A 21870-nucleotide genomic window follows, 5' to 3' on the forward strand; every position below is an offset into this window, starting at 1 on the left:
AAAGAATGCAAAAAATAGACCTAGCAATTTCACTGATATCTAAAACCTCATTTAAGTGAATTCCCAAAATAGCTTTATCCACATCTAATTCTGACATTTCACTGTATGACAGAAATATGCTTGTTAAGCTATATTAGACTCGATATTATATTAGATTTCTATAATCGGGCTTTTTAATTTCTATAAATAAAATGTAGAGCTTATGGTTGGCAGGAGTTTTATTAAAAGGAAATTTTACAAATTGCTCTACCTTTCAAAATTTTCAAACAAAATGACATTTTTCTAGAATTATTAACAAAATGGAAGGTTCTTCTAAAATTATTAATAAAAGAATTTCGGCCCAGTATTTGCTCACAGGTGTTTGTCCTTCTCAACACTTGAAAGACCCAACGTAGTCAAATAAATTTGTCTAATATGAGAAGACAAAAGAATCTCTTTCAATATTTTCTCAAAAGAAAGATCTCGCTCAATAAGTTTCTCCAGTAATAGTTATTCTCCATGTCCCATTATCAGGTTCACAAAGCCTAGTCCAAAGTATATTCAAGCGTTGACTTTTACTCTATTACAATTAATGGGTCGAAAATAACTATGATCTAACTCTATAACAGGCATAGGAATTTGAATGCAATATGCATGAGTTGATTTGATGCTAAATTAATTGCTATCTAAATGTACTACGACCAGGATCTATCAAACCCCACCATCACAGCTTTGTACGGTGACTATGATGGAAGTCAAATTTTGTTGCATCAATTAATGGCATCAGGCAATGAACTCCGTTGAAAATAAAAGCTCTTCATTTTCAATTTATTAATCAATGCATCCGATCAGAAACTTATTTTCTTACAACATAATAAAATTGTACTTGCAAGTACATAAAAGCTACACAAACTCTATTTAATGAACTCCGTTACTCCGCATAAAACCCAAGCATTCACCAAATCTCCAAAGAATGTTGTTTCTTTTCTTCCATGGAATACTTACTGCCCCACCTCTAGGATGGGAGCTGAGATTTAAAGATCTCATGGCAAGAACTGGAGGGCAGAATTGGGCACAAACGGATTGAAAATGAGTACGGAACTGGAGGTATCAAGTACTTGTCGTGCACGCATGGGCTCCAGCTGTCATCCCCACCTATTCCCATGTGCTTGTGGTCTAGATGAACCTATAAAATACGAGCACCAAATAACACAATAATAACTATTATAATGATAATAAACAATAAAAATACAAGCACCAAATAAGGGTTACAAACCAGGAGGTACCTACATACCTGTACATAAGCCAGCTGATATTGATACCAATAACACTGGGCCTTCATTAATTTTATATCACTCATTTTCAAAATTCGTTTTCTTTAATTTTTGTCAATTTTTGCTTGACCAAACCAATTTCAAATTTTAAAACTCCCAACTGAACACCATACTAACTGAGAGAACAAAAATAAAATATACAAAAGTTCAGATCCAACTGATACCTTTGGAACAGCACGTGTACTGGTGCACGAGAACATGTACCTACTAGTATAATAGACAACTACTGAAACTCAATTTTATGGTCTTGGTATCTGGTCTGGAGTAATCAATGCTAAAAAAAATATAAATGGCATGAACGAAGCTGATGAAAGAGAGAACCTCAATATCATCCCCTTCAATCAAATCATGGTTATGTGTAGCCCGATCAAGCTCTTCCAACCCATAATAACTAGCACTCATTTGCATAGGAGGGGAGTCACCGTAAATGGATCCAAACAACCCATGCCCATTTTCATTTCTCAGCCCAACCCATCTCACATCAGCACGACCCGAACTCTCACTTGGTACGATGTATGGTACATGCATATCCTTCACATTTTTCTCATACACCCCCACATGTGCACTTGATTTTCTATCTGGGTAGCACTCGAATGGGCCTCGCCCATACCAGCTCACCCTGTTAAACTCTTTTACCGCATGAAAGACGATGCCAACTCGTGGGAGGGGAGGCAGGTCATCTTTAGGATTTACATTATACTCCAAGATAACATCACCGCTCTCATAAATAGTGTACTTAGCCTCAATGGTCATAAGGATTGAATCAGAACTTTTGGCAAGGAATCGAGTTGAGATTTGGAAAGAATAATCAGAAAGATCTTTGACCAAAAATTCTTCCAAGTGAGTTGAGATATTGGTGTCAATGGAGGCAGCTTTCCATTTTGAGGCGTAACTGTTTGATTCACCACCTTTGTCGTTATCTGTTAGAGCACGGTAGAAACAAGGGAATATCCCTTTCTCAGTGAGAAGAGTTTTACCGTTTGCCTGAAAAAGAAGGAAAGAGGAAGCTTTATTGAATCAGAGTTACAAAATATGATTAAATGACAATTGACAAACTGCTGATTTTTTTTTTGAAAAAAAAAAAAAATTAAGAACAACCGTGATGTCTGGTACTGATAAAGAGGATATGCCATCAACTCGGTATATACCAACTGTTAAGGGACCATATATGTTTCAAGAACCTAAAATCAGGCGTCCTTTCGTTTTGTTAATTTCAGTGGTCATTTATTTTTTGTTGCTTATTCAGCAGAGGCAAATTCTGAGGTAACATTTCGTGGTATGAACTATCAATGACAGCAATCCCTTCACTTCAGTAGTGTCAGTCTCCTTCTTTTGGGCTCAATCACCATGAGTTGCATTTCAAAACTAATAATATTTTTTTACCAGTTGACTGTAATTTAAATATTAAAAGATTAAACTATTTAAAAAGAAACAGTACCTTCCAGTTATCAATAGTTCCGGTTTTGGTGTTTACTTTGATTTCCCATGCATCCTTCTTGCTAAATATCATACTATCACCAACATATTCCTTAGACACAGAGGAGATCTTAGGAATTTCTATTACCTGAACAAACAATATAAATATCAAGAAAATAAATCAATGAGTCGTATTTATGCAATGATGGTGATTAAATATAGCAAAGACAGTACATGAGAAATAGAAGAATTGCTGGCTGGTAGAGAAAGTTGAGTAGAGGCAAAGACGTGGCCTTCCTTGACCCATCGAGTCGAATGCTTTAGTTTTGTGATTATCGTCAGGTATATTTCATTTGCCTCACATCTCTTCCAAAGGGTCTTCCAAGGCGAAGACTCAAACTTTAGAACATGGTCTTTTTGGGGTGCAATAATGGGGACCTCCAGCAAACCAGAACCAATGATGTTTCCATCTCCTTGTAGAATCCAGCTAAACTCAAATGCTTTAGTTGTGTCAAAAAATTGAGCATTCTTTAACTGCATGATAAACAAAACACATTTTATGTAACAATAAATTTTCTTTATTTTAATGCTCACAAGTGTCAAGTTTACCATTGAAAAGAGGGAAGTGGAAATATTGGTAGAAAGAAATGCTAGCAAGTACAAAAATTGGAAATATTGGTGAAACTAAAAATTTCTGTTTGACCTTTTCAGAAAAAAAAAAAAATGGCTCTGAAATTATTGGTGCAATTGAATACTTGACATTCAATATAACCTTTGTTTGAAAGAACACGTGTGGTACATATATTTCTGATAAAGAAAAACTTGTGCATACCTGGATCCCATCTTGTAGCAAGACGACCTTCAAGGGTTGATAAACATATTTAACCTCTGAAAAGCAAAAATGTACTTATAAATAAGCTTTTCAACTTTAAATTGCACATAAAACAAAACAAATATATAATCTGTTCAATTATTGATTTATTACCATGAACGGCAGGGTGAGGAGTTCTATCGGGCCAAATAATACCATTTAAACAGAAATTCAAATCGTTTGGCTCATCTCCAAAGTCACCACCATATGCCCACTGCTTGGTTCCATTGAAGTCTTTCAATAAACCCTGAAAATGTGCAATTGAACTTTTTATAATAATTTTTGTAATTTTGATGGTTTTGCAATGAGATTTTAGCAAAAGAACCTGATCAACCCAATCCCATATGAAACCACCTTGAAGCCCAAAGGTGTTATCTATAGCATCCCAATACTCGTCTATGTTTCCATTGCTATTTCCCATTGCATGTGAGTATCTGTTACAAGTAAAAAAAAGCGAGAAAAGTAAAATTGATGTAATTACTCATTTGTCCCTATTAAGCTCAAAATGTTTTATGTGTTGCTAAACCCATTCTACCACAAGGACATCTAGGAGGTCTCTACTTTGATGAGTTACTGCTAAAACAGAAATTTAGTAGGGGCATAAGGAGAGAAGATATATACTCGCATAGGATAAGAGGCCTATTTTCAGACGGATCCTTCGCAATCTTGACAATATCCCATACGCGCATGTACATGGGACACACTAAATCGGTTGAAGAGGTGCAGGAGCCCCCACCTTCATAATGTAATATCCTCGTTGAATCCCTTCCTCTAATCCACCCTGCATTTAATTTTGTACTCTTCCCTTAGATATATTAATCAAAGTTTACAAGCTACTGCTTTTTCTTATTTTGAGAATAACAAGTAAAGTACTGTTAAAATTACAAATACATGTTTCTTTTCTTATTTTTTCAGAAGGAAATATATTCACTGGCATAAATGAGCTCAAGGCCATGAGATTTTACAGGAGTATATGGTAACCAGACAGTGTACCAAGGGTAATCTCTATTTTCTAAGAGTTAAAATTAAAAGGTGAACAGACAAGCAGGATCAAAAGAAGGTACCACCAAAGCTTTTGTGCATGCAAGGCTATATCAGGCAAAAAGATATCACAGTCAAGAAGGTATTTAGATTAAAAGAAGAAGAAGAAGACATATGAAACAAGAGAAGATATCTTGGTCACCTACTTAGCTGTAAAATAATATTACAAAAAAAAGAAAGAAAAAAAATACCAGCCATGGCAGAATGATTGGGTCCATAGGAAGCTTCATTGCCCAGAGACCACACTATAATCGAAACATGGTTCTTATCTCTCTCGACCATGCCAATGCCACGATCAAGCATGGCGCTGGCCCAGTTAGGTTCCTCAGCAGGGTGCTTGAACTTGCGCGTGTTAAAGAAACCATGCGTCTCAATATTGGCCTCGTCTATCACATACACGCCGAATATGTCGCATAGTTCATACCACCTTGGATGCTGTGGGTAGTGGCTGTTTCTCACCGCATTTATGTTACTTTGCTTCATCAGCACCAAATCCTGTACAGAAAGAGGAAGTAACTTTTTCAGTTAAATTAAGTAGCTGGGGCCAGCTAACCTGGTATACACATCTTTTGCTGATATAGATCTTTCTCAATAACATCTTTTGCAGTAACTTTCAACAGATATTTCTCAATCTTACTTGTCCTTCACATTATTCGGCTTCTTTTGTGGTCTTTACTAGTGCATCTTTTGTCATTACTTGTTAGATATGTAAGGGTTAGGTTTGGAGTGAGTCTATGGTACTATGCATATCACGGGTTGTTACCATGCTACGGCTCTATATTTGAGTTTTCAAATCCTAACGGTCGATCCGAACCATTCATCTTGTTCTCCATATTAATATGTGTTTGGAGACCAAATTTTACATTTTTTGAAATTTTTTTACTATTTTTTTAGATATTTAGAAAATCACTTGATCTGAAAATTCTGGACCATCCAAAAACAGTGATTTTCAATAAATCTAAAAAAATAGTAAAAAAATTTCAAAAAATGTAAAATTTGGTCTCCAAACACATATTAATATGGAGAACAAGATGAACGGTTCGGATCGACCGTTAGGATTTGAAAACTCGAATATAGAGCCGTAGCACGGTAACAAATCGTAATATGCATAGTACCATAGACTCACTCTTAGGTTTGTACCAGTGCTATAACTGTATACGCCAGGCAGTAGAAACCTGTACTGCTACAGTACCAGTCATTTCTAAATTCATCATTTGGGTTTGGTTGACCTTCTATATAGGTATCAAAACATAAGGTATCAAAACATAAAAGCACTCATTAGCTAACAAAATTGGCAATAAAAGCCCTAAATTCAAGAGGTTAAGTGTTTGGTCAGTAACTTGAGATGCAATGTTTCCAAATTATTAATGAATTGACTAGGTGTGCTTTCCTTCTTTATAAGAGAGAGGGCTCTGCCTAGTAGTTAAAATAATAATAATGGTATACATAGAAGAAATCAGTAAACCTTAATCATGCACGCTTCAATATTAGTCTTCCCTACCCGAGGATGGTGCTCATGCCTATTAACACCTCTGATTACAACAGGTAACCCATTGACAAGCATTTGCTTGTGTGCCAGTGCCACTTTTCTGATCCCAACTTGGCACGATTCACACTCGATTAGGTTTCCAGCCGAATCTTTTAAAACAATAACCAGTGTGTACAAATTTGGCTGTTCAGCAAAGATAACAAAATATAAAATAGTTACACCAGGCAGTTTATAATTAGATTAAATAGTAGTAGTATTTATTTGTACTTAACTCGGAAAATGAAAACAACACATAAACCACTATAAAATATAAAATGTGGATACCAGCTAACCTCCATGCTTTTACATGAGGAGAATAAAAGCTGCAGTACTTTCTGAAAAACATGATACTGCCCATTTCCAGGGTGTACGAGATATTTTTCTCTTTTGGAATATTAATTTTATTTTAATGTTTGTAGGGGCACACAAGAAATTTTTCATGTAAAATATCCGGTTGATCTCGGTGCTCTTTCAGCAGGGTAGTTCACCTGAATTCTCATAGCACTGACATGTATTATTTTCTATCTTTGTTTGGTTTCAATTTAGTTTATTCCTGTTTTAGGTTTAATCAAGAGAAAGCTGCAACAGAGCTGATGCTGTTGACACCAACGTTTAACCACCCATTTTGCAATGTCCTAGTATATGAAACCTTTTTACATACCTGCTCACTGGACCAAAGCTTTGGGTTTTCTAGCTTTCCTTCCAGCCAATGGCCAGGAAATCCATAAGCCCCCGGGGGTTCAGGTTTTATCTTCATATCAACCACACTAGGTGGGACAGAATTTATTTCGCTTGCCAACTTGTCAGACAATGTTGTACTTTCATATAATAAAGCTTCAATTGCCACACTAGAGACATCTCCTGCATATTCCTTTGGTGCATCAAGCTCTACCTCAACCTAGTGCGACCAGTATCTAATATTAGAGTGGAGATTTAATAGTGGTTGTATCATAGATTGTTTAAGTTGATAAGATTGTACCTCCAGATCTGCCACACACAAATCTTCACTGAGGTTGGCTTTGAAAAAGTAGTCTGTTATAAACACCTGAAAAAAAAATAATAACTCTTCTTTCAAAACTTAATTATGAATATGAAATGAACAACTACAAAGTAATAAACCCATCTTTATCCATAATGTTAAGCTTTAATACAAAACAGTATGATTGATTTCTTTTACATTTGGTAAAAACTAACCTGTGGTTTTGACAATAGGATAACATCACGATGAATTCCAGATAACCACCAATGGTCTTGATCTTCCAAATAGGAGCCATTGCTCCATCTCATAACTTGTACGGCAAGAATATTTTCTTTATCCGACCCCAATTGGTGGCAATATTCCGTTATTTCAAACTCGGCAGGTAGCCTGCTATCCTCGCTGCATCAACACGCAAATTTTGCTTGTTTTGAGGTGCAATATACAGATATTTTTTTGCAAATTAAACTACTATAGGTTCATTATTACAATAATAACCACCATTTACTTTTTGCAACTAGTCAACCAATATCCATTATTCCAATTGTTCATCTACCGCAATATATGGTGAGAATCAAGGTAGGCCAAACAGGAAACACTCCCTTCTCTATTCTATTTAAAATATTTGTTACTAAAATGTGCAACTAATATATTTAGTTTTCCAACATTGTCTTTATTTAATCGGATGGCCAAAGTCAATTTTTTTTCAATAAAATATGATGCATTGGAGAAAATCTCTAAAACAATTGAAGTACATTTTCTGAAAAAAAACCCTCAAAGTTGTGAAATTCCCTCCAGATAATCTACATACCTGTATCCAACAAGAACTCCATTTACCCAAGCAAAATAGGCTGAATCAACAGCTTCAAAATGCAACAGGATCCTTCGACCTATAGAAAATCTCTGATTAAAATTGACTCAATTCCACATTCACATTACCAATCTCATAATATCTATGTTCTTTTTCTTGTAGGGTTTGTGGGTGCTTTTATATTAATTTAGAGTGTAATTAAGGCTTGATTTTTAATACTCTGGAAGAAATTATGTGTAACATACCATGTCCAGTAACAGTACCAGTCTATCCTGAACTGTATGAACCAATAACCGTTGGCAAGCAATCCTTCACATGAATAATGACGAAGTTCCAATACAATTGGATGTAAAAATCCAATTATTTGGGTTAACTAAGCCAATACTTCAAGCATGCGTACACTTAATATAAAAAAGAAAACAACAACATGAAGGTGTTACATATACCTTTCCATTCTTTTGGAAGTCGAAAATGCTTCCTATAACAGCCTGTGGGGTTCTCAGAAGGAACAAATGGTGGGTTCATTGGAAATGGATAGGTGACATTTGTATAAATTGGCCGGTCAAAGCCATGCATTTGCCAATTCGATGGAACTGCAGAAAGGAAAGTGATGATTTAAGAAAGGTTAGTGCTGAGCCTATGGAAAAAAGCATATACCAAATCGTAGTTGTAAGAATCAAACTACTGTGCAGAAATAATAACAATGTTAATAGCAAGAAAAAAAGTGGTTTGTTCCCTATTAAACCTCGAAAGTATCACAAGTGCACCCCTGCAAATCATGAAAATATCACATATGTCATAACATATCCTAATTCTGCCAAAAGTTCAGATACTGCCTCTCCTCTCACGATCATTTACATATATCAAACAATGGGGATGGGTAATTTGTGCACTTTCTAAGAATATTAGGAACAGAGGGGAGTATTAGCGCATGATCTCATATTTCTTATGAGTATACTCGACAGTTCCTAAGTTTTTGCAGGACATGCATGGGCATTTCTTATTTTGTACATTCATACTTTAATTTTAACATCTGCATGAAAACGCAACATGCAATTGCCCCTTGAAGAAACATATCTGTATGCGGCACGCATGTTGAGAGTTCAATCAAGTGTTACCTGGCAAAGAATCCCAGTTGGAATCATCAAAGGCGCTTTCATAGAAGTTTGAGGGCACGTTTGAAGGAGAAGAGGCCAAAAAGAACCTCCAATAGCCACTTAGAGACTGCACAAATGGTAACCCCTTGACCCATGATGCCGCACTCTCTAAGGCAGCAGAGACCGCATCATCATTCCAGACAGCCTTCTCGGCATCAGAATAGTTCACATTGTTTCGATCACACCAGTATTTAAGAGATCCTACATAAGCATATAAGAAGAAAGGTACCATTTGTTAGTTTCTTTCATACTTTGTCTCAAAGAAAAGGGTTTTGTGTTTTTTTCTTCAAATATACCAAAAATACCCCTAGATTTTGTTTTCATTAGTTTGGTTTCAGCAGTATGCATAGTCTTCCCTTTGTGATTTTGGGAGGGTATTCATGATATTGCTTGTCTTTAAGGGGTACAAATCAAAGGTGGTGGCGTCTAGGTGGGTCAGAAGAAAATTTTCAAAGTTGTAGTAATACTAGACAAGTTGATACTGCCTAAGCAACCATTACAATCCCCTAAAGAGGTAGTGTTTATAAAAAGAGCGAGTAACTAAATTATGTAATTAAACCTTCAATTGTGTCATGTGAACGCAATGGCACATGCGCTTCCCGTTTCCGCCATTTAATAAATGATGGATCTTCCCATGCTTTCCAACAACTTGAATTGCCTACAATTTGCAGTAGACCACTTGGAGATAAAGATGTCATCCCCACCTGAAATTAGAAGTAATTTTTATCAATATAATAGGTATACTTTTTACATGTTAAGTACACAATTCCCTGTAGAACTTCACTTTTATTAATGCGATTTGAATCTCAGGTGTGGGGGCTCTTTCATGTTATCTGTGAACCATTTAAAGATGGTATGATGACAAAGATTCCAAGAAGCATCAGGGGCATTGTCTAAGCAAAAGTTGAATGATAAATTTGATAAAAAGAAAATTAAAAGCTATCTAAACAAGATAGAAGAAAGTGCCATTACAAAAACGGAAAAAAAAGGAAGAAAAAAAAATAATACTGGCATTTGACCCGGTACTGTTTGGTATGAATTGTAAATGCTTTGCATGAATGTTACTGTATCGAATTCTCTCACTTTCTGAAAAGACCAATACCAACAAAACAGAAAAAAAAAATGGTCTTACATAATAGTAACAATGGTGATGCTGATCAAGCCATTTCTACGTTCTACTCGTTTGTTAAATTATGAAACTCTTGTTAAATAGCAGTATAGCACTTACTTGAGATGTCTATGAGGTGGATACTTAACCAGTTCAGAGGAATAACTAAAATGATATAATTAATAAATGCAAAATACTGTTAACAGATGGGACTAAATTAAGCTGCGACAAGGACAGTATATTGTGTGCCAGTTCATTCTTACACAAGTAATACCTTCAAATGGCCAACAATTCACAAAACGAAATAATACTAGGACAAATTCTATATGCAAAATAAAAACACTTATTACCAATCAAATCGACTTTTCCCTAAACTGAGAGAAGGCGAAGCCGGATGTCGGAGGATTTCTTTTCTGGATTGATGAGTTGGCTGCGTGGAGAGAAATCAAAGGTGATCCAATTTGTAATTCGATCACAGTACGCAATGGATAGAAAAACTACCTTCTGACAAGAAATGGATAAATTAATCAACTGAGATTTACACGTGCTGCTCAGCTTTTCAGTGAATTAAGAACGGAGGAGTGGTTCAAAAATTAGAAAAAGAGCAGGGAGGTCCAGATGCTCTCAATTTCATACAAGCCCGGATATTTTCTCGGTTCAATGTATACATCTATTTTAATGAATTTTGGAGAAGTCCACCGTATGAAAATTGAGAGGATCAGTGACCAAGAATAGTTATCCACTCACCCGCGTAAAAAAACTGTCTGCACCAAGAGCACGGATATCTTTCAAACAAAACCGTACTGGCAACTGGGACCAGCATTTCTGAGTTACTTCATATTAGACCTGCTAATGAGCCGGATCAAGCCCAAAACTCGGCCTGGCTATATCAACCTTCAGTAAAGGCCCGACTCGGACTCGGATCAAATATAAAGGAAAAAGTCCGGCTCGACTCGGCCATTTGCTCAACTCGGCTCAGCCCGAACTCGGCTTGATCCAAAACTCGGCCCGTGGCCCGTGAGTTGTGAATAAGTCGCTGATTTTTATTTAATTTATATGTAGCGATAAATAATAAAAACTCGGCTCCTGGCTTATATGTAGTGATAAACAATAAAAATAGCTGCTTGAGCTGCCTGACTTTAATTTTTCACATCACAATAAAAATTAACTAATAACTTCTCCATAATTAAAGTACCAATATCATGGCTTTGCCAGTATCACTTCAATAATTAAAGTACCAGTTCAATTAAGCAAAATCCACAAAATAAAACTTAATCGTAATTTAACAAAACCCACAAAATAAAAGAAGTAATGGTTTTCTATCCAATTTAAGCAGCTCAGAGAGAGAGAGAGAAGAGGAGAGAGAGAGCACCTGAGAGAAGAGAGGAGATCGAAACTGGAGAGCGACGGAGCGAGAGAGCAAATGGAATTTGGAGAGAGAGAGCAAGAGAGCGACGAAGCTGGAGAGCGAGCTCAGCTTCGACAGGGAGAAGCGAGATTTTTTTTATAAAATGGAATTTGTTTTAAATATTTCAACAGAACCAGCCCTGTTTGGACCAAAATTAGAAAACTAGTCTCCACCGATCCTAGGATCGGTGGAGCAAGAAAATTCAAAGTTACACTAATCCTAGAGATCGGTAGAGCAAATTTTTATCCATTTTCGCACCCGATAGAGTATTGCCACAGAAAATCAAAATTTTTTTTGCACCGATCCGTAGAATCAGTGGAGGGTTCTTTTAAAAAAAAGCCCGATGGAAAACAATGAACTAGTGCTTCTTTTAGAGTTTTCACGAATCAGGGAAGAGGTTTTCACAAAATAATCTTATTTCTAATGAAGGAAAAAAGAAAAGAGATCAATGGAAAACAATGAACTAGTGGTCGGAAAATTCTGAGATTTGATTTTTGCGATGACAGAGACGAATTAGAGTTTCTACGAAGAATAAAGATAAGGAAATCCTAATTCAAAATTGAAAACATAGCTGACATTTCTAAAAGAGTGAAAACCAGAGTATAAGGACAATTTGCATAGTAATTGAAATTTTTTCAGACTGAGATCCCCAAATTTGAATGTTACCAAGGAAGGAGAAGAAAAGGAGGAAGGACCCGTTAGGCTTTTATTTTAAAAGAACCCTCCACCGATCTGTAGGATCGGTGTAACAAAATTTTTGATTTTATGTGGCAATGCTCTACTCGGTGCGAAAATGGGTAAAAAATTTGCTACACCGATCCCTATGATCGGTGTAGCTTTGGATTTTCTTGCTCCACTGATCCTAGAGATCGGTGAAGACTAGTTTTCTAATTTTGGCCCAAACAGGACTGGTTCTGTTGAAATATTTAAAACAAATTCTATTTATAAAAAAAAATCGAGAAGCAAAGGAAGGAAAGGTTCGACTCATAGCTCGGCTCGGCTCGGATCGGATCGGATCGGATCGGATCGGATCGACTCGGTAAGAGAAACGGAGATTTATTTCGAGTTCGGGCTCAACTCGAATTGTGCTCAGCTCAATTTTGACTCATTCAAGAACCCAGCTCAAAGCCCATTAGCCGGCCCGGCTCGTTTAGCAGGTTTACTCCAGATGCTAATTTTGGGACTTTTTATATGCGACGTGGCGAGTGGCAACAAATATTCTGACGATTATTCTGTATATAACTCAAAAGGGTTAAGTAGCTCTTAATTGTCGTTATTATCAAATTCACCTAACCAAATTGTTTTGCATCAGGCATTATTCGTGCGTGGAGTGGTACTGGTGCCGTGGTGCTAGAAAGCTGGCTTTGTCTCCCCGCGATCTTACGTGGTGCACAACTCTGTATTTATGTAGAGCATTTTCTTTTTGATTCGTTACAGATATGACTTTTACCCGCTTCATACAAATTCATAGAATTCGAACCAGAATATATTGCCCCAACTAAAATTCTTCGCCGAAAGTTATGTAAAATCCAGAACAAATCAGAAGATAATTCCAGACACGCCAACAGCCCGACACGCGATCGAAAGTAAGAACAAAGGATTAATGCTTACCTATGCAAGTACAATAGTCAATAAATAGAAAATAGCTAATTTTGATGCTGTATCCTTATCTCTTAAATTCAGTAGGTATAAACAATTATGTTGGCATAAAGTACCTGTAAATAAAATTAATTCCAAATGTCAAGGCATAAATACCAAAACATTTAAGTTTCTGAGTAACCTGTAAAAAAACTGAAACCTATAATTTTTCAAAAGATATTAAGATTATGGGTAGGATTATATTTGTCTGTCTAGACAACAAGCCTGAGGCCCCTGAACAAAAAGCTACAAAAAGAAATGCAAAAAGGCCTCAAAAAAAGAAAAGAAAAAAAAGGTAACTTGATCCTTTAGCTTTCCACAGCCAAACTATTACTTGGAAACCTCTGTCTCTTTCTCTCAGGTGAAGAGAGCTCCTCCTCTATTTCTCTAGACTTTCTTTTACTGTCCTTGCAGTTGAGAGAATTAATACCACTACTGATTTCGCCATTTTCCTCTTTCTGTTTCTGGTCATCCTGATTTTTCTGGATTTCATTTTCCTGCAAGTGGGATTTCCCTTTTAGTAGGTGGGACCTCAGTCTGTTCATGTCAGACAGCTTTACTGGCTTGAGAAAGAACTCCTCTGCTCCCTCTTCCAGACACCTGAGATAAACCAAATAAAAAATAAAACTTAATTTAGTCATTTTTCTTTTGTTTGCACACAGCACACCCCTCTGTCCACAGAGAAATTAAGACAAACACATTAGAAGTTTTATCTATTTAATAAATTTACTTGTTTGTTCTGAAATAAACAGCTAGCTATATTATATAATAATCAACAGGTATATATTGGAAAAGTTGACTTGTCTGATAAAAAATATTTTTTATAGCTTTGTTGCTCAGCCATTTATAAAACCTGGTCCATTTAAAATGATATTTTTGCCATCAATAAAGATATGCCCTCTGATCACAAAAAGGAAAAAGGAGAAAATTTTAATATGGTACAGTGGGGCTATCCAAGTTTATTAAGATATAAATAATCAACATTTAAAGTGCCCCATTAAAATTTCCAAACTAAACATAGGAGAAAGAAAAGGCAAAGAATAAAGAGGTTGGTAGGTGTATTTCTCCAACTTCCAATGTACAGTAGGTCTCTCATCACAACATATCAAATCATTGTCAAGGACACTGAAAGTATCTAACAAGAAACAAGGCAAAGATCTTAGAACTTTTGACAGAACTGTTCAAGGTTCCTTTCCTAAATTTGACTACTCAATTATCCCAAAAAAAATTGACATGCATACAGTTCCTAAATAAGTAAAAATAGGATAATGTACGTTAAAATAATTTTAAAAATATTAGGGGAAAAAGATGACAAAATGGAAGTGTCCAGTAACTGCAACTGGACAAAGAGGAGCTATTATTCAAGGGTTGAGAGAACCTTTTATTGATGAGGCATCCCTTTCAATGGGATATTGTCATATTGAGCGAGATATGCAAAATCTAGAAAAGAAGAGAAATAAAATCTCTAGCATTTAACGTAGTACCAATCAGCCATCAGCTCAAATTTATTGTATATCTAGAAGTTTGGGATATGAAAATTCCCAGTCCTTTTGTCTATAATCTTTACCAGAATTTAATTCCACCCTACTCTTTATTCATTTGTGGGGGGGGGGGGGGGGGGGGATTGTATTTCTGTATATGGCTTCTCTCTCTCCCTCTCTCTAGTTTGTGTAGTTTCTAACAATAGTAGCCTAGGAATTTTAAATAAAATTATGGATGAAAACATCTTTCAGGATGAACTGAGAAAATTAGCAAAAAGAAATGGGTTTCTCGTTTGGTTTAGGTACATGTGCATGTGCTCCACCATTCTATTTTGATTTCGCATTGAAAATTCAAAATACTTAGTACTTGGAATACAGAACTTCTTTCCAAAGGACCCCTCCTAGTATGAAAATTGTATTTTGGGTTGGTAGGTACTTTTCTTAGGTTCACATTGCATGGAGATTAAAAAGCTCAAAATTCCCTCTGATATTTAAATAAGGTCAAATTGTCTCTGTCAACTCCTCCAATGATGAACAGGCTGAAATCATGCTCGGAACAAATTGAAAATTCAGGACTCAAATTCAACATGCTTTGGTGCAAAATTTCTCCCAAACAAAAATTAATTCCCCAGATGTATTTGCAGAAAGTATCAAACAAAGAAAAAGAATTAAAAAGCTGTTCTAACCTGTCAATCCGAGAAGGCACATTCTCAGAAGACATTATCACAACTGGTATATCCTTGAGGGATGATGATGCCTACACCAATTCAATTAATCAGTAAATAAAAGGCATATTGTAGCATAATTAGACTAGGGGAACAACAAGACTGCAAGTATTAATACCAACACACAACAGTAATTGCACACACAGATCATATAATAAAATGTTAGATATGCAAAAGGTGTCATGGCATTAAGATTAGGACCCAATTCTCAGCACTGGTTTCATTCACTTCAATTACATTTTTTTTTAAAGACCACTTAAATAAAATTTCATTAAGCTACATTGAAGTTTCTATGCTTAAATATAAAAGATCTGTAAATATTCATGAAAATAATTACATTGAAAAAAAGGAACCGATATTTCAATTTTTAATTCAAAATTATTCACCTTAACTCTTTTTAGTAGATCATATCCTGTCATTTCAGGCATGCAGTAGTCCGTGATTATCAAATTAACCTCGATTTCCTGGCAAAACAAAACCCAGTAAATACAATAGCATTTGCAAATTAGCAAAAGAATATACATTCATAAACTAAAAATGAAGAAATAAAGATCAATTCAATAACCTGCTGATTTGTAGAAAGAGAAGAAGAAGAAGAAGAAGAAGAAGATGAAGATGATGATGATGGTGATGGTGATGGTGATGATGAAGATGAAGCACTCTGCTCATCTCTCAATCCCAGCAGTTCCAGAGCCTTTACACCTGATTCTGCTGTAGTAACTAAAGAGAACCAGTACAACTCAAAATTAACCACTGTTTAAAACTGGAAACCTGGAAATAAATTAAATTGCTGAATTTTTCTTTCAATTGAACTGCTTGTAGTTCATAATGTAGCAACATATTGCATCCTATTTGGAAAACTGGGTCATAGGTTTGGCAATTAAATAATATGTACAGTAAAGGGAAACAAATAGAATATTGGATTTTGTAAAGAACTACCAACCAAGAAGCTCATTGAAGAAGTAAACCAATCAAAATCAATACAATACACCATGTGTAATTGGCGAATTTAGGGCTAAAGTAAAACCATACTAGCAAATACCTCATATTAAGAAATTTCTCAAATTAACCATTTCATTTCAAATCTCCATTTCGGAGACATTATGAACTGAATTGATTGCGTGAGTACCTTGGTAAGAAGAGATTTTAAGCAGCCTCTCAATAAGCTTTCTATCAATCAAGCTATCATCCACAGCTAACACATGGAATTGCGCTTCTTTATCCACCACCATTTTAAGCAGCTTCTCAATTTGCTTCTTTGAAATCGTTTGCCTGGGAAGATTTTTTTCCTCCAATGGAGGAGGAGGAGAGGAGAGGAGAGGAGGGGTGGTTGATTTCTATGATGAAGAGATATAAAGAAATGAGCAAGGGAGGTGGTACCAAGGATACACCATCATGCATCAAGGAAAGTAAGATCCGACCGGATATCAAACCAAATCTTTACACATATCAAGTGCCTCTCTCTCTCTCTCACTCCATTTGTTTAGTATGGGAATGGGACACACCACAAGCAAGGTCTGTTTTTAAACCTCCTCACGCTCTCTCTCTTATTCCTCTCTAACATTAAATTAATATACCTGTTGGTTTTCCTTGCTTAATCTAGTTATCTTGTCCCTCTGGATCAGTTTACAACTTAAGTATACTAGCATGCATTTTAGCTCTTTTGACTCTGGATTTCATTTAAAATCATTTAACTGTGTCTCATTGACAATTAAACAACGATTAAAACAGTTAATCAAACTTCATTGATAAATGCCGTTAAATATTTTAAAAGAAACACAAGATTCAAATGTGATTGAATGAAGGTTTTAGAAAAATTTCCATCAGCTATTACAGTTTCATGTGTGATTACCTAAAGTCATTTTTAAAATCATATTAAGATTATATTAATATTACCCTTAGTCGTGAATTATATTAAATTTCCTAATAATTATATTTTTTATTTACATAAATGCTTGCTTAGAGATGCATTAAATAGTTACTTTCCCCGATATAAAAACTTATTTGACATATTTTATCCAAAAACTAATATTTATTATTTAACATTGGAAAATATACAAATCAAACTTTAGTAACTTACATGAACACAAATAATAATAATAACAAATTTAGAAACACTTTTGTTATAATAAAATATCCATATATTTTCCGTCAAACTGCTCTAAATAGAAGTGGTCCGCAGGAACAGCGCAAGGAATAAAGAAAAATGGTTGGTTGCATGTGGCGTCTTATAATTTTGGAGAGGAGTCATGAGAAGCGGTGATTTCACTGATTTGGAAGCAAGGGTGGCGTGGTGGTGGGGCCCAGCCAATCCTGGGAGGAGATACGCTGACGTCATAGGTGCCAACCCTTTACCGGTTGTGTGAAATCATGTGGTCTTTCCCATGGGGGCCAGTCCCATGTGATGATGTGATCCCCTCTAGATTTGCCTCCCCTCTTATTATTCTCTCTTCTCAACTTCTCTCTCTATCATTTATTCATCTTCCTTTCCACCCTAATATTAATACTATATTAATTAAATTACTTTTCTCTCTCCCTAAATCCTAATCCATTTTTATTATTATTTACTTACTATTATTCCACGGAGAAATGACTCCGGCCACCCTCATATGCATCACCAATAAATTATTTTAACTACTTTGTTGGAGCACTATTTGTTTTTTATTATAACATTTGAGAATTCATATGGTGTCTTCAAAAAATGCATGACTACTGCTATTATTATTGTTATTGTTATTGTTATTGCTATTGTTATTGCTATTGTTATATATAAAAATAACTCTAGAAACCAACATATGCATTGTCAATAAAATATTTTAACTAACTTGATTGGAGCAATTTATGCCGAAATTTTTATTAATATCCAAAAAAAATATGAAATTTCAAAAACTATCCAAGTTTTAGCCTTTTTTCAAAATCTACCCAAACCGCAAATTTTTTTGCAGTAATTCAGTCTAAAACTGCAAAAAAATTGCGTTTTTAAATTTCCAAAACCGCAAAAAAAAATTTGTAGTTTCAAAATAAAAATTCTTTAACCTACTGACAAAACAACTTTGATCAAACAAAGCCTAAGTCTCCCAACAGATACACATGTACCGAGGATTTCTTTTACAATACACGTGTCAGACAACCAATTTTTGAGGTTTTAGTTTGAAACAGCAAAAAAAATTTTGCAGTTATGGAATTCAAAACAGTAAAATATTTTTGCTGTAGTTCAGTCTAAAACTGCAAAAAAAAAAATTTGTTGTTTGAATAGATTTCAAAAAAATTTGTAGTTTGAATGGATAGTTTCTGAAATTTAATATTTTTTGAATATTAATAAACATTTTGGCAATTATGCAAGTTATCAGAATATCAAACAATTTATAACATCTGGGAATTCATGGCTTAAAAATTACCTGACTAATTTTATTATTATAATGCAAGTAGTACAGTAATTCTAAAGTAGCCAGTTATAAATAATAATTTATTTTAACTAATTTGATTGGGGCACTATTTGCCTATTATTATAACATGTAACAATTTGTAACAATTGAGAATTCATGTGATATCTTCTAAAGTGGCATGACTAATATTTTTTTATTATAATACAAGTTGAGCAGTGAATCCTGAATTAGCCATAAATAATAACAGTATCCAGAAATTCTGAATCGCTGATATTTTTTTGGGTGGGTGATGATTCGGTGCTAATTAAGAAGTTGTTGCCATATCTGATATTTCATATCTATTTGTTTATTTCGGAGATACGGTTGAAGTTTCCTTTCTTCTTTTATATGAAATGGAGATATCCAGTACACGGCTTAACAAGGATTTATATTGACAACTTCGTTTGAAATATTTTTGGGAACAATTTTACAACATTTATTTAACAACTTGTAAATTTATGTTCTTATAAGGCAACCAAAATATTAATTCTATTGTGATTTTAAAATTTCAATATACTATTACATATAATAATGAATGGCATTGTGCATCTAACTCTAAGCACAGTCTAGATAAATTATAATAATTTATTCTAAAATAAAATAATAATAACTTGAATCATTCAATCTAAAATGGAAAAGCAATCTTTTCTGAAACTATCACGAAAAGCAAAATATTAAATTATATTATTGTAACCGGAGATGATCTGACTTTATCAAAAAGGAGGTTCAAATCCAAAAATTATCCATCCACGTAAGAACTTATTCAATAGAAAAATTCCAATTAAATAAAGTCAGAGGCAAATCATAAGCAAATCTCGGGTACACACCGATTTTAAACAGGCTTTGGTGGTGGTGGGACCCACCAAGGATTCAATGTATCATGCCAGGGAATTTGCACCATGACCGTGAAATGAAATGATGCCTCGTTGGTCGCTTTTGAGCTGGTCAACGATTTAGTTACAAAGAGGTGTTTTCTTTGACCAAGGGGATTTTAAATAATTAAAAAATGATTTTATTTTGAATTCTGAATTTCTGATATTTGATAAACAATTTACTTATTTTGCATATCTCATTAGAAGATATGATGCAATGCAATCCGATAATATTTTGTCTATTTTTTTTTTAAAAATGGTTGAACAAATCTCAGGGCAATATTGTTGTCGCAATTTCTTACATCAGAATCTTAATATTATATGACTACTGGTTAGTTCATCAGGAAGTTGCTAGTCTCTGTAATTTTTAAAGGAAAATGCTCTTTTGAGAGCTGACAATATTTTCTTTTCTCTTTATATCAGTTCTATCTCTATTTAATATATTTTTTCCTATGGCTAAATGAAATTATTAAATGCTTTAATTAGAAAAATAATAAGTTCTGCATTCATTTATATTGTTGCTTCTCCGTCGATACATTTTTCCACCTCTTTTCATAGAAAGAAATATTAATAATCAAGAAATACAATATATATCACATATACATATGTCATATTTTATGCTATATATGAGAGAGAAAAATCAGAATGAAAAAAAAGAACACATACCAAAATAAAAAAAAAATTAATAATAAAATCTACAAAATAAATACAGCAAGCACACGCAGAACCATTGAAATTGAATCGAATCGATCGATTTTAACAGTCAAATCAACAAAAAAAAAAATTTTAACCTTCTAAAATTTAGACGTTAAGAAGCTGATATAAGAAAATAAAAACTTTGTTAAGGCTTGCTATTGAAAAAACAAGATCCATTTTGCAGGTTTCATATTTCAAATCTTTGTTTTCTCTTTTTTTTTTTTTTTGAAAACAATTCATCAAATGTATTAATACAAGTTAATTAAGTCATCAACATAAATCCTAGTTGCATATCTTAGAAATTGATCTTTCCAAAATCAAAGAAGAAAATAAAAATGAGTAAAATATTCCATTTAATATTAAAAGATTGCTATCCTTAGATTTCTTACTAAATATTTCATAAATCACAAAATCTAGGCAAATATATAAAAAGCTTTTATGAGGTAAAGGTGGTAATGTGGTTGAAAGAGCAAAAAAATTATGCAAATTGTGGTTCTCATAATAACACCTCCCATTTTTTAAAATATGCAATTATTTTATGCCATGCATAGCAGCACGAGTTCGCATCGTCTGCATTAACTCAAAAAGAGCTTCTTCTGAGTTAATATATCTCAACCGTTTAATTTAAAATGGATCTAATCTGGTCTTCCGTCTATAACACAGGGGCTCTTTAATATTAGTGCGGATCTAACTCGCATAGATATTAAAATGGATCGAACGGTTCAAATGCATTAGCTCAAAGGATTATTTTTTGAGTTAATGCAGAGGATACGAATTATAGCAGCGATGAGAGAGGCTTCTATGCGATAGCTGAGAAATAAAATATTTGCAATTTGCAATTTATATTTGGTCACTTGATGTTGTGGCGAGTCATGCTTATCTTTTGATTAGACGTAACTAACAACTTATTAAAATATGCTTGGCATGAACCGCATGATTGGCATTTTCTTGCAATTTTTATAGTGTTATTTTCTTTTAATATTCGGGGTGGTTTGTCAGTACAACCGTACAGGATCCGAACTTAACACAAGGATGGAGATAAGAAAGAAAAAAATTACATTAAATTTCGGACAAATTTTAATGGTTGATTTGTTCATATGCAAGTTAAAAGAAAATATAGGTGGTATTCCAAAAGAAAGAAAGAAAAAATATATATAGGTCTCAGAAACATTTCAATTCAAGCCTAGGCATGACTCATGCAATCATGCTGAGTTTGCTCATAATTTGACCCAAAAACAATGGGGAATTTTATGCATACCTCTCCAAAACTCTCAGAAATACATATATCAAAATTTATAAAAAACTCTAATAACATCTAGACGTGATCTGTATTATTTTCTATACATACACATAAAAATTTATCATTTTTAAATTTTTATTTTATATGAATAAATAAGTTGAAAC

The 21870-nt window shown here is 34.3% G+C and overlaps 2 protein-coding genes across 3 annotated transcripts; both read right to left on the reverse strand.

Annotated features, from left to right (window-relative positions):
- Positions 1-779: 779 nt before the first annotated feature.
- LOC144572976 (glycoside hydrolase family 2 protein) lies at positions 780-10785 on the reverse strand. Of its 2 annotated transcripts, none has more exons than XM_078322621.1 (18): positions 10572-10785; positions 9673-9817; positions 9075-9314; positions 8403-8549; positions 7957-8035; positions 7364-7547; positions 7149-7214; positions 6831-7067; positions 6107-6313; positions 4833-5136; positions 4222-4381; positions 3926-4034; positions 3715-3847; positions 3562-3617; positions 2964-3263; positions 2752-2877; positions 1635-2297; positions 780-1165 (listed from the first exon to the last, which is right to left on the reverse strand). In XM_078322621.1, the coding sequence occupies exons 2-18, from the start codon at positions 9809-9811 to the stop codon at positions 995-997; spliced, it is 3321 nt and encodes a 1106-aa protein (XP_078178747.1). In that variant the 5' UTR covers positions 9812-9817; positions 10572-10785; the 3' UTR covers positions 780-994. The 2 variants fall into 2 exon arrangements, with proteins under 2 accessions (XP_078178747.1, XP_078178746.1); XM_078322620.1 differs by lacking the exon at positions 10572-10785 and adding an exon at positions 9955-9976.
- Positions 10786-13433: 2648 nt separating this feature from the next.
- On the reverse strand, positions 13434-17026 carry LOC144573453 (two-component response regulator ORR3-like). The gene is made up of 5 exons (XM_078323237.1): positions 16603-17026; positions 16039-16193; positions 15860-15937; positions 15435-15505; positions 13434-13867 (listed from the first exon to the last, which is right to left on the reverse strand). The coding sequence occupies exons 1-5, from the start codon at positions 16703-16705 to the stop codon at positions 13576-13578; spliced, it is 699 nt and encodes a 232-aa protein (XP_078179363.1). The 5' UTR covers positions 16706-17026; the 3' UTR covers positions 13434-13575.
- Positions 17027-21870: the final 4844 nt, after the last annotated feature.

Source organism: Carex rostrata, chromosome 21, assembly GCF_964058835.1.
Source record: "Carex rostrata chromosome 21, lpCarRost1.2, whole genome shotgun sequence".
Taxonomy (NCBI): Eukaryota; Viridiplantae; Streptophyta; class Magnoliopsida; order Poales; family Cyperaceae; genus Carex; species Carex rostrata.